The 13,415-nt window shown below is 40.2% G+C and overlaps 1 protein-coding gene across 3 annotated transcripts; it reads left to right on the top strand.

Moving 5' to 3' along the window:
• Positions 1-3,086: 3,086 nt before the first annotated feature.
• LOC133837393 (uncharacterized) lies at positions 3,087-13,415 on the top strand. 3 transcript variants are annotated; one of them, XM_062268136.1, is made up of 9 exons: positions 3,087-4,856; positions 5,459-5,686; positions 5,845-6,101; positions 8,082-8,266; positions 8,440-8,775; positions 9,107-9,272; positions 10,316-10,426; positions 10,508-10,686; positions 13,147-13,415. In XM_062268136.1, the coding sequence occupies exons 1-9, from the start codon at positions 4,232-4,234 to the stop codon at positions 13,283-13,285; spliced, it is 2,226 nt and encodes a 741-aa protein (XP_062124120.1). In that variant the 5' UTR covers positions 3,087-4,231; the 3' UTR covers positions 13,286-13,415. The 3 variants fall into 3 exon arrangements, with proteins under 3 accessions (XP_062124120.1, XP_062124121.1, XP_062124122.1); XM_062268137.1 differs by lacking the exon at positions 8,440-8,775 and having other exon boundaries at positions 3,092-4,856; XM_062268138.1 differs by lacking the exons at positions 3,087-4,856; positions 5,459-5,686; positions 5,845-6,101 and adding an exon at positions 7,971-8,009.

Here is a 13,415-nt window from a genome sequence, read left to right as displayed (position 1 = left end):
CAAAAAAAGCAACGAATATGCAAAAATTTGACCCAGTTTCAAAATGCAGCCAGGCAACTTGCTGCATGACCAGCAAATAAACAGTTGCTGGACGACTCGACTGCGGGCCAAGGCTGCATCATTGTCATTGCCTACCACACAGACTCTGACGACTGTGGCCTTTCCGCTTATCAACCAGCAAGCCAAAAAAAACACACAAACTCAGCAGAAAAAGAGAGACGAAAACCTGTTATCCGGTCTCTGGGTCTTTGGGTCTGTCTCTTTGGTTGCATTTCTCCTTTAGAAATTACGAGCATGTGCATGTAAAAGTGAAATTTGTATTGCCCCTTGTTGTGGATGTGGTATCACATGTTGTGGTTTATCTGAATAATGTTCTCAGTAGCTAAATTAGAATCTCAGTTTCTGCCCGCATGAGTTATTAGCGCATGCCAGATGAGTATCTCCATACGCTCTAATACCCAACAGCAGATGTTTGCCTGCTCACTCTTACCTAATTCTTCCCTCAAGTTCGGTTATTAGCTAGGCTGGCGTGCCGGTAATACGGTGTTTGCATATAAACATACTACATATGTAAATGTTCTCTTTGCCGTGTTAACCGCTGCAGCGACAAATGCAGAAACACTTTACATGGCGTGCCTAAAGTACATAGCGGTTAACACCAGTGCGAAGACTACAAATTTTTATGGAACTCATTTGCATAAATTCCACAGTTAATTGATTCAGAGAAATTACTGCAAATATAAACAAAACAATTCTACTAATACTTTCTTTTACTAGGTGAATTTAATAATCTATTCAGAATGGGATTTCTTTTAAAATAAATACTTATATTTTTACTGCAAAGCAACAAAGTAGCAAGACTTATATGAATTTCCATTAAAGCTTTCTTAATTTTAAAAGAAAGTAAAACAGAATGAGTGAGTTTAAGGTTAACAAAATGTTTGTAATCAGATAAGTCGTCTCAGATTACTGAGAGAAATATTTAAATAGAATTTTAAATCTAATTCTAAGAGTAATTTGCAAACGACCTTCATCTACAAGCCTAATGGAATCGTAAATGGCATTTTCAAATTGTTACAGATTGTTACTCGTATAACAAAAAGCAAATGCAAATCACGCAGCCAGTGTAAATATGCAAAATGTGACGATTTGGTTTTTATGGTCGCTTTATCAACACGTTTTTTTCAGTTAGGCTTCACTTATCGAACAAGAAAGAAAAAACATTGGGAATACTCGTAATAAGCCATTTTAATGCGTTGCACTCGCCTGCACATAAATGTGCTCGTAAAAATTAAGCCAATCTATTTGGGCTTAATAAGCCATTAGTAAGTCGGGTTGGTTAACCGCAACGAAAGTGAATTTGCGTTTGCCGTCTACTAGATTTCTCTCAACGCTTACAGCGAGCTCAAACCAGAGTACAAATAAAACGAAAATCAACAACAACAAAAACTAAAACATAATTTATAAAAAAGAAATATTTGCACGCTAGACGCGATCAGCTTACAAATTGCCACAAGCAGATATAGATACATACATATATACAGACGGGTAGACTGACAGCAAGATACACGCATAAAGTGAAATTAGTAATCTAATAGATTCATTCACTAAACATGCGATTAACACTGAAACTGAAACTGAAAGTTGGCAAAAATGATTAAAGCCGCTCGATTCACAATATATTTTTAATTTAAGGTTTTTACATAACAACCACAACAAAAAAAAACAAGTAATTGGATTCTGTATATACGAGTATAAGAAGAGACTGCTCGAAAAAATTGTCACATAAAAATGCAATAAAAATCTCACTGAAATGCCTGTCAGTGGCAGCTCAAAGCGAAAGCTTGTTACCAAATTAAATCTGGCCTGCAATCGCGACAGCCGGCAGTTGGCCATTTCAAGTGTCATTATGGCAGATTTAATGAAATCATTATGGCAGAGCTATCAGTAGTGTTTCAAGTGAAAGCCACTAACAAAAAATAAATCCAAAGCACAAGATAATACAGTAACTTATATAAGCGCACAAATCTGCTAATCATTAGATGAGCACACAAACTCACGCAATGTTCTAGTTTTGTGTTGTCATCTCAGCCGCTGACCTCTTGACCGCTCTGTTGGCCACCTCATCCGTTAGCTGCTGAACCCAAAAGTCAAGTCAAAACAAAGGAAAATCATGGCGCTTACTTAATAATCATAGAGCACCACAGGTACTCGCAACTCTCGTAACCAAATGCTGCAAGTACTCGCACTCGCATTCGTACTCGCACTTGTAATTTAAGTTCTGCTTGTCGGAAAGAAACTTGTTTCTTGACCATTATTTTGATGGCATTTGTTAAAGTGTTTTATGACTATTTCATGTTTGATTACATAAGTCAAAGCGGAGGAGCGAAGCGAAGCGGTAGTTTAAAGAATGCGTTTTTTAATATGAAAAGACATAACAGTGTCATTCGTAACTTAAAACACATGTCGTTGATAACGTTACTCATACGCCTGGTGGTCGCGGCTCAACAAGCGAGCTCATTAAAAATAATAATCATAACTCAAATGCTGTGCGCATTTGTGTGAGTGTGTTTATCTATGTGGTTGTGTGTGCATGTATGTGCGTTGTGTGTGCCGTTGCCTGCAGCTGTGTGCGTAATTTAATGTAATTGATTTTGTTATACTAGACGTTATAAATGACTTTGCAGATTACATCAGCTGTCTGAGCAGCACATGTGCACTTAGCTCAAATCAAGTAAAAGGAATTAAGTATCCCTAATTGGGCCCAAATCTAGAGTGTGCGCCGCGGTATAAATCCATAAGCCGAACATTAAATCAATAAACTTACGAGCACTTTGAATGCAAAACAAGTCTCAGATTGGAATTAATTACCTTTACCTTTAATTATTTTCCCATTTCTCGCTTTTCCGGTTATCATTGAAAATATGTTGTTGACCTTATTATAGCTTGGTTCGGTCAAAGATAATCTCTTAACTCCTTAAATATTCCCAATATGCGCAAAAACACCGCTGACCTAGTTTTCATTGTGATTGCATGTAATTTAAAGAAACCTCATTTTAATTTTGGCATTACAGTAAAACTCGTTTAAGAAGTATTTTAAAGAGCCGCGAAAAGTGCAGACTACAGTAGTGTCCGCAGCGCCGCAACAAAAGAGCGCGTCAAAACGGGCAGACAAAACTGCACTCGAAACAATCACAACTAACTGGAAAATGTAAACAAACAAAGGCAACAGCGGCTAAACAACTTTCTGCGAACGCCAACGAAACAAGCTGAAAGAAACAACTGAAAGAGCCAACAACAACAGTTAGCACAGCGGAAGAATCTCGCTGGAGTTAGCCATCTACAATAACTCCGAACCGGGCGCTACGTGTGAACGAAGCCGAAGTCAAAGTCAAAGTCGAAGAGAAAGAGGAAGCCAGGAAAAAAACTGAACTGAACGATACATAAACTGTTTGCCGCTAACAACTTAACGAAAGCCGAGAGCGAGAGAGAGAGTGTGTGTGATATTAACCGGCAGCTTGGCCTGGCCCGGCCATGATCTTGGCCAGCACGGAACGCGACTCAGTCAGTTGTCGGTCAGACGCGCACGCATGCGCACGTTATTGAAGATTGGAGCGTGGATACAAATACGAGTATCTCTGAGATACTAAGATACGAATTACGCGGCAACCGTTAGACTGTAGGTGTGTCTCGCGCGCATAGATGAAGTAATTGCAGGTGGCAGCTTCATGTCGTTTTGAGCGTCTTGTTCAAAGTTTGAGTTTTGGTAAAGCAAATAGAAAATGTGCTAAATGCAGTAGATAGCGAAATTGCAAACACTCTCGCACAAAATAGACGACAAAAAGAAAGCAACGTTGTGCGTGCCACGCACTGCCAAAAAGAATTTGTGAAAATCAACAACATTACAGTTGGCAAACAATAAAGAGCGTGCCACAACGGACAAGTTCAAATCAATGAAATTGTGTTTGCGTGTTAATCTGGTTTTGTGCGGAACATTTGTAAATTGATTGTGACCAACAAACGGCAGACAGACTGATTTCGCCCACAAAAAAAGCGACAATAGTTGGTTATTGTTTGGAGGCCATCACAGCTGCCCTGAGCCCAGAGCCCTGAGCACGTCGGCCCAGTTAGCATAATTCGCCAACGGCAGTCGAGCGCAACCAAATAGCCTCAACTTGGGACGATAATTTGTTCAATTACAGTCGGAAGGTGTGAATTTGCACAGCCGCAAATGAAACAAATGAAATTGAAAATGCGAATGCAAAACCTTTCAGTTGACACAAAAAACTGGACACTCTTTAATTGGCTGAGAAGTGAGAGTCATTGCACATCCTCAATTCAGAGTAAAAGAAATCGCATTGCCATGGCAAAAACTAACAACAACAACTCGCACAACTTGCTGCAGCTGACGTTATTGGCGATGTACCTCTGCTTCCATCTCGCCAGCACTGTCAACGCGGATGAGCTGTCTGTGTCCACAACGCCACTAACGCCTGACTTCAGTACCGAGTCAGGAACTGAGACAATCACAAATACACCTGCAGAGGATTGGCAACCGATTGTAAATGTAACTCAGAAGCCGTCAACTAGGAAGCGGGTCAACGGAAGCGACTCAATACTGTTGCGTTTCGCGCGCAGTTTCTCCAGCGGCAACGAGCTCTGGGATGGTATCATACGCGACTGCTACAAGCGACCAGACATGTCCTGCTTTCAAAAGAATGTCTACAGCTATCTGGATGGGGCTCTGAGTATGAACGATGTCAATGTGACACAGCGTCTAAAGTTCTACAAAAATCAAGTGCAATACGAGCCGGATAATGAAATCGAAGAGGAAATACCGAATGAAGGGCGATCTGGTAAGTCATACTTCTTAGTCTGAATTCATTTCCAATTATATCACATCGAATGCCGACTTAGACTTATGTAAGAAGACCGCGCTCAGCCCTTGGCTCATTTCGCTTTCATTTGGTATTTGATTTTGTGAGCAACATCACATGTGTAGGTAGACGCGACTCTTCGCTTTTTTGTGTGTGAGCTTTTGTGATCACTTTTCACATCTCGGTTGGCATTCGATTCTTTGCATTCGTTTTGTTTACATTTTTCTTGGCACGTTCACGCTGTAAACTTTCACTTGCTCAGTTTTGATTTGATTTTTACTCGAAAGAAAGAAATGAGCATTCGACTCTCATTCATATGAGTCACGGCACTTTGGCTCTTTGACGTTAGCAGCTGATTTCTTTTGCTAGAATGCAACACAACAAAATAATAAAAAAAAAAAAATAACAAACTAAAATCAATAAAACTGACCAAGTGTTATGCAAGCTGTTTGCGTGTTCTGTATTAAAGTGTTCGGACAACTTTCATTAGCACAGAACTGTCAATTTCTTTTTCCACATTTTCGCAAAGTCATTTTACTCATAAATCTTTCTTTTTATGCATATCTCTTTATGCGATGCAGCCCCGGAAACCCCCATCGAGGAAGTGTCCAATGCGCTCTACGGGAAAACAATCAAATTCGCAATGACACACGATGTGGAAGTTCAATTGCCGGAGATTATGTTTAATGGTGCCACATTTCGAATCTCGCCTCGGTCCATCGAAGGCAATGGGGTCATTGCCAAACTGGAGCTGATACCCAAACAGATGGTGCAGGCTCGTCTACTTGGCATGATCAAGAAGAAAATCGGTAAGTTGTCAAATACAAATACAAATACCACAAAACTTAATCCCCAACTGGTCAATCTAGATGGGATTGCAGAAAGTCCGCTTTCGATTTCTGGCAGCATTTCGAATTGCAGTTTCAATACTTTAACATAACTGACAAGCAAACTTTCGTTTCCTTAGACAAATTTCTACGCAACAAATTGCTGTTGTCATTTATTGCATTGGCGCTCATCATTAAGATCATCAAGATCAAGTTATTCTGGTTGCTTCCGATCGTCATTGGCGTTGGTGCGGCCAAAAAGTTGTTGCTGAAATTCCTACTCTTCCTTTTCCCGGCATTATCGCATCTCTTCAAGCTCTGCTCATACTATCAGCAGTCGTATCATGGAGGCACGAAGTACCATCACCACCATCATCTGATCAATCATCATCACACGGTATGTTTGCATTAGAGAGAGAAACAGTTTTTCTAGCTTCATCTTTTGCTGTATCATTTCTTTTTCTATTATATTGCCGCGCACGGATTTGATTTTTTTTGTTTTCGTTGAAATGTCAACGAGCAGCGTGAAGAATTTCATTAAAGACAAAACCGTAAGAGGCTGAATTTCTTTTTTTGCTGCCTGTCTATCTATGAGTTTGTCTGCCTGTCAGTCTACATGTCTTTCTATCTGTTTTGTATTTTGTTTGAGTGCGCTTCTTTTTCTTCATCTGTTTCTTTTTTTTTTTTGCTTATTTATGCGGCACACGCCCATCATTTGGTTAGATGTATTGTCACAGAGCCACTCATATCATAAAAGGTAATTAAAAAAACAACATGGCGTATGTGTAATGCATAGAAACTGAAATTTTAGCTAATTGAATTTCGCCACACACAAAAACGTGAAGAAAAAGTGCCATCAGCTTTAAGATGTGCTGCGACCACACAGTGTCTTCGGCACATATTCCATTGGGATAACAAGTTGGCATTCCATCAAATTGAATCCTCAAATTCATTGCCCAAAATAAATGCTGTCGCTCACAAGGATTACAGATTAGACTCCCACTCATAAACAGACGACAGACACTCGAACCGACAATGCAATAAACATCCTTGCTGATATATTTATGAAATATTCACTTGCGAATATATGAACACAAAACTTGAGTAGGATATGTGAGGTGGGGTCGTCGCACTGTCAATGACAACAGACTCGAGATAATTGCAGCTCTTGGCGAGTATTCTCTGTGAGCTTGAGCTCTGCAGATAAACACTCGTATTTATAACGTGATAAAATTAAAGCCAGCGAGGGCTTGTCTTAGACTTAGTCAACAGACAGCTGGAAATTCAACGCATTGATTAGTCAAGCAACCTCAATGGGAACATCTGCTTGGATATTGAGGTGCGGGTCAATTTCTTTTTGCTAAACCAGTTTGTACAAGTTCATAAATGTGTAAGACAATAAAATGTCTAACGGAATTTAAATAAAATATTCAGCATGAATCGGAAAACGAAATGGACTGAGCATCATAAACCTCAAATCCATATTGAACGACTTCCCAGTAGGATTTAACCCACAGTGATTGTTGGCTTTAAACTCAAAAGTCTATATACGAGTTAAGCTCCGCAATAAGCTAACTGTCAGTCATAAATTAAATTATGTCCCACATACGCGCAGACATACAAATATTATTACCCAGCAACGACACATATCTCACCATTTCCACTCACTTTGACTGTCGAAATTTGAAACGCATGTCATCTGCTAGTGAAGTGCCAAAATTGTCGCCATTTCTTCTTTGGTTGCTTTGCCACTCGCAAAGAGATGTAAAAAGTTGGGTCCTTTAGCGCACACGTGAAACAGATAAACAAATACAGACAAACAAGAAAGAAGCGAAAAGAAAAAAAGCGCAGCAGCACAGTCATAAATTAAACAGTAATAGTATTCTAGTTGAAAGAACTTGAACATCAGATACCTTTGAGCAAAAAACTCAGAGTTCAGTACTTTAACCTAAATGCTTTACAAAAAAAAAGATTCAATGTAGTGCAGTCGTCTACATCATGACCTTTTCCATCTTCATTTTCCCAAATAATTGGGTATTTATATGTATTATAGAGTACCCAAAATGTAGTTCTTCAATCGCATCAAAAGACATTGAACTGCGCAATGTCTGTTGTCACATACACAGATATCGCGTATTTATTATTTACGACTATTTAACAGTCATTGAACTGTGCCGAAATCAAGCTCAAAAACGCGTGCTAAAAATAGCTATAAGCACAAAGGGCACTCAAATCGTGACAGCAGAAAAAAAGAAAAGAAAAGCGGCCAAACAAAAAATTAATGTTGCTTTACTTTCGACAAAACGTAAGGGAATCATGAAAGCCTCTCTCTGCAACACTGTCTCTTACTCCACTTCTCTTTCTCCATCTCTTAAAGGTTGTGCCACCATGGCACAGCGGTGAGCATCATTCGGTGCCGGAAATCATCTACACGCATCCACCCAAAGGACATCCATCAGCATACCTACACGGCGCTCCTGTGCACGAGACCTACGGTCCTGGGCCAGGACATGAGCACTTCGAGGGCGCTTGGGAGAACAGCGGACCTGGACTGGGCTCTGAGTAAGTTTTGCAACAGCAGCAACAGCAGCAGTTAACGTACTTCATGTTCCTCTCTGTTATTTGTCTGTCAATGTTTGTCTTTAACGCATGTCACACACTCACACTCTCACACACACACTTACTTATTCACATACAAACAAAAACACCAACTATCTTCGTCACCCAAAATATAGATACATAGGCGATATTAATCGCGCTGCACACGTTGATGATAATGCGCATTATTTTAAACCTCACACAAACGATGCAAATGAGCTGCATACTTGGGGCTTGGGCACAACCCAAAGTTATGCAAAGCAGCAACAGCAGCAGCAGCATCGTCAGCCGACTGTTTCCCAGTATCAGCATCAGCAACAAACGCAATCATGGCCAGGCACCCAACAACAAAGGCCACCCACACAGCCACAACAACAACAACAGCACCAACACCAGCAACAACAATTGAGTTATCAAACACCGCATGCCTCTAGTCACAGTTTAAATAAATTACAGAATCTGGACGAACAAAGGTATCAAGTGCCCAGAATCACAGCCTACACTCAGCACAATAAAAACTCGCACACACACGCACACCAGCACCCAACTAACACACACACACATACACATGACGCTTTGCACAATCAACTAAACTAGTATACAAAAATCCTAATTGCCTCAGATCCCATGCTGAGTTTATGCGACAAATTTAAATTTAAATGAAAACAAAACAACTGTGAATTATCAGGCATTCTTTTGTGTGTTCATGGGAAATTATAAATCTGTTTGCTTGCTAAACACTTTTCAATTTGCATAGAACTAACAGTTTTCATTTGCAACACCTCTCCACACACACTCTCCCAGCTCCAGGCCAGCCTTTTCACAGCACAATCCTGTCTATGCAGCAGGACCCCTGCGACAGAATGTCGGAGGTGGGCTAACAGCTGCACAAATCGCTGCCCAATACGAGCCGCCAGCCCGAAGCAATCAGCCCCAGCAGCAGCCACAACAACAGGAGCCTCAACTTTCGGTAAGAATTCTATATATAAGCAAAGGAGCTCGTTTTTGGCAAAGTGTGTCAACAAAAGTGCAATTGCGTTTCACAAAATTTACCGGATGCGCTTCTGCTGGCAAATCAATAAATGCCAGCTTACCGTGTAATCCATGATTTCAATCAAATGACAAACAGTAGAATTCATAAATCGATAATTACTGCAAAGGCTTATTTGACAGCTGATAGCTGGCACCTTTGACCAAAGTCGCCACATGGACGAGTAAAACAACGTAATCAGTCAACTGGCAAACAGCATTTCACTTTATGCCATCTCATCGTAAATATAGCTGTAGACTAGCTTATGAGGTGGTATTTATTGACAGCTTCGTTTTTTTTTGTTGGTCTCTCGTAAAGAGACTTAAAGAGTTTTCCTTAGTTATTACTGTTTATTTGTCCGAATGTTTAGTGTCTCTTTAACGGCGTCTTGCAAATTGCATCGTCGTGCGATAGTAAAGTGCTATGCACATATTTTTTTTTTCGTCTTCCCAGCACTGGGTCACGGGCTGTTTTCACTTTCAAGTGCCCAAGTGTTAAGTGTACTCATGTGAACTAACACAACTACAACAAGTATAACAACTGCAGGCGAACCCTACCGAGTGTTAACTAAGCCATAATTAAAATGCACTTTGCCATGGCCAACGCACCGGCAACTAAAAAATGGCAAAATCACTCGTTGTTGGGCTTAATTAAATGAGTTCATATTTCGAAATGACGCGGCGCCGCTTCACAAACTGGGACTTTGGTTGACACTGATGATGAAGGCGACAGTGCGTTGAGAAAGTATGCCAACGGCACTTGCACAGCTGGCAGCCAACTTCGAGGGTTGTCCATGTAGTTGTGAAACCCATTCATTCAGCTAGACTTTAATCATATTAAATGCTTGCTAATTGAGCCATTTTAATTCCCCCTTAGCGAAATTGCTATGCAAATTGTACACCACGACACAGTAGGCCAAGGCTAACATAATATGTATTATACTAATATTAACTATCTCTTACCGCCCTTCTTTACAACAACAGCCACAGCTGGCAGCACAATTGAAGGAGGCTATTCGCATACAGGCTGAGCAACGACTGATCCAACAGCAACAACAGATTCTGGAGCACCAACCTTTCGTACAGGATGGACAGGTTCGAAAGTTGATCACAATGCATCAAAAAAGATTGTGTTTGCATTACTAATAAATTGCTTTTCTTTTTATGCGTTTCTAGCCACTGTATCCACTGAACTATGATCCATTCTACAGCCCGATATTACTGAAGATTGACAAAATCATCGAGCAGCTGGGCGTCAAGAATGATCTCTGCAAAGAGCGCATCGTGTGCAACATGTACAAGGATCCAGCGACCTACAGTCCGCACAGCAATTTCATATCCGCTGAGCTCAGTCGGTATGTACTATGTGAGACAAGTTTTTCTACTTTTGAGTTTGACTTGGTTTAGTTGGGCAACGATGATGCCGCTTGTAATTAAGCGCAAAGTGTTAGAAATGCGCTGCAAGTCTTTCGGCTATTTTATGCTCTAATAGTTACACATAGAATTATAAATTGTAATGTCTGGCAGAGTCAAAAGCGTCAAAAATGTCACGGCATGTCAAGTTCTTTAGATCATTCAGTGCAAGCATATTTTCCCCCAGGTGAAAATAGAAACTGAATAAACGCAGCTGACAAGTCTTTTCAATAAATCGGCAAAAGCGTGAAGCGAGAATGAAGAAAGTATGAGTAGTTAGACTCCAACTCGAAACTCATTTACTCGCTTATGCCCGTATGTAAGCCATTTGTCACAGCGCACAGTCTTTTCTTCTGAGTATCTCGTAGCTATTGTCTGACTATTGAAGTGCATGTTGCAAACATGCACATATGGGCAGCCGAGTGGAATGGAACGGCTGCGTGGCGTCAAAGAGCGCGTCAACGAGCGCCACCCACGCAAAGTATTTTCATAATTGACTGACGCTCAGCCAGTTCATCGCAGCTCAGCTGTCAACGGACATTGCCAACAGTGCAGTGCACTCATGCGACAGATACATTTATAATTTCAATACACTGCAATTAACAACGAATGCGAATAGCATAAGCATTTGTCAAATGACTTATTGTTGTCACTTTGAGTTTGAATTGAGTTCACCTCGAAGTAGTTTTGCACTCTTCAACAACTTAATTTCAATGTGCAATTCTTTGTCTGAAAAGTAATTTAATTACATGACTTATGCATTGTCTAGTGATTCAAAAGAGATGAATGTTGTGTCCCTTGGGGCACCGTGTTGACCGCCCTCGTCTAGGGTATTCTCATCTGTTATCTTTGCCTTTGTTTCTTCTGGCACTTGTTGTAGCATGTAGTTAGCATTGTTTTTTCTTGCGGCAGCACATGGCAGACAATGGTTGTAAAATTGCGAGACATCGTCACCATAATTTTGATAGGTTTGTTGACACTATGCTGTGGAGCACGAATATGAAAATTTGTGACTGACAGCAGAGACTGTTGATTGTTGCCTACTTTCGGGGTCGCTTGGTTTCGGTGGCGTATGCGTATTGTGTGATTTATGACAGTTTATGTTGAATGTTAATGACACATCATTAATTAAATGCCCCAGAAGTGCGCTCCATAATATTATCAGTCGGTTGCCCTCAAATATTTGTGCAGCACTCAGATACTCAGGCCACCAAATATTTTAGCCAACGAAGAGGATCATGCCCAGGCATAAAGCTAACACAATGCCCTCGACTTTGGCTTTAAACGGAAAATTAATTAATATGCGTGGTTGTTGATTAATAATTGGTGATAGCTCTCGAGACAGACAATGGAAATTGCTTATCTATTGAATGTGTAGACACCAAACGACAACAAAATACTCGCAATAAAACTTGAGAAAAGTTCACAACTTAATGCGAATTGCGTGCTCTGAAATTTTCATTATTTGCAATTTCTATCAAATTTTCAATTAGTCAGCTGTCAGTTGGAATGCAGATTTTAATGAAAGTGAACAATGCTTATAAGTGGCTATTTAGAAGTTCAAATTCTCAATGTTAGTGTCCTCTTCTTTAGTGCATCTCAACCGTACGCATGTTTCATTAAGTATGCTTAAGTCAGCATGGCAAATTGAGTTTAAGATAATTTCACTTGCTGTTGTAGCAACATATGTCATAAGAAGTCTGTACATTTCCTGAAAATACATTAATTTCAGCAGTCAGACGAAGAAAACTTAATTATTCAATTAGGTCATTTAAATATTGTGCGAGATATGCAGCGCAATAAAATGGCAGTAAAAGGAGAATTTAATTCACCCCAAAAATATTGTTGATAGTTTTTTATTAACGAAATAAAGTGGAAATTGCGTTACAAACTGAGAGATGGTAATTTTACTACATCTACCATACAACTCTACTGCTCTGTCTAGCCTTTGGGGAGTAGAAAATCCATTAGGTCCTTTACAACCATGTCTGAAACTGTTGGCGGTTTCTGTTTAATGGGCCACCTACAAATTGGGGGTATCTGAACTGAGACGTTGCGACGTCAGACTCCAAAAGCCAAAATGAATATGCCCAAAGGCATTGGCAGTCAGCAGTCGGCAGTCGAGAGGAAGCGAAAGAAGGAGATAAAGATTCGAGGGGTTATCTGACACGCACACAAAGAACACGCACCACGTAAGTGAAAGTTGTGCCTTATCAAGGATATACGAAAGTTTAGTTTTAATGCGGCAACGCTACGGTAATGGCAAAGTTAATTAACTGAGTTCCTGTCAGAGTTTTGCAAATGCTCGCTCCACTGACTCTTCAGTGGCTGGAAGTCAGCTGCTGCTCTTCAAATTAATTGAATAACACAATTTAATTTTGGATTTTTGGTCTATTTTGCAGAGATACAAACGAACTGGAGCCCGTAACGCATGCCAATGAGGCAGTGCGTCGCTTTTACCGTCTCATACAGGCAGCCCGTGATGGACAGGAGCAAAAGGATTGTCAAATCCTCTATCCACAGTGCAATATGCAGACATAATACAATAGTTGATAATGCAGCAGCTGCATTAGCAATAAGTACGAACTATTTAATTTGAGTCAACATTTCCTTGTTAAATCGAACTGTGAATATGCGAATATCTTAAACATAATCTAATTGTTAATCTTTA

The sequence above is a fragment of the Drosophila sulfurigaster genome, chromosome 2R (genome assembly GCF_023558435.1).
Source record: "Drosophila sulfurigaster albostrigata strain 15112-1811.04 chromosome 2R, ASM2355843v2, whole genome shotgun sequence".
Taxonomy (NCBI): domain Eukaryota; kingdom Metazoa; phylum Arthropoda; class Insecta; order Diptera; family Drosophilidae; genus Drosophila; species Drosophila sulfurigaster.
The sequence above is the reverse complement of the archived record's forward strand: the minus strand, read 5'-3'. Positions and strand labels throughout refer to the sequence as shown.

Excerpts from the sequence above, each read along its gene's own strand:
- LOC133837393 (XM_062268136.1), top strand. The coding sequence starts at position 4,232 with ATGAAACAAATGAAATTGAAAATGCGAATGCAAAACCTTTCAGTTGAC. Across the intron at positions 5,687-5,844 it reads CATGATCAAGAAGAAAATCG|ACAAATTTCTACGCAACAAA; the intron begins GTAAGTTGTCAA and ends TCGTTTCCTTAG. Across the intron at positions 8,776-9,106 it reads CAGAATCTGGACGAACAAAG|CTCCAGGCCAGCCTTTTCAC; the intron begins GTATCAAGTGCC and ends ACACTCTCCCAG.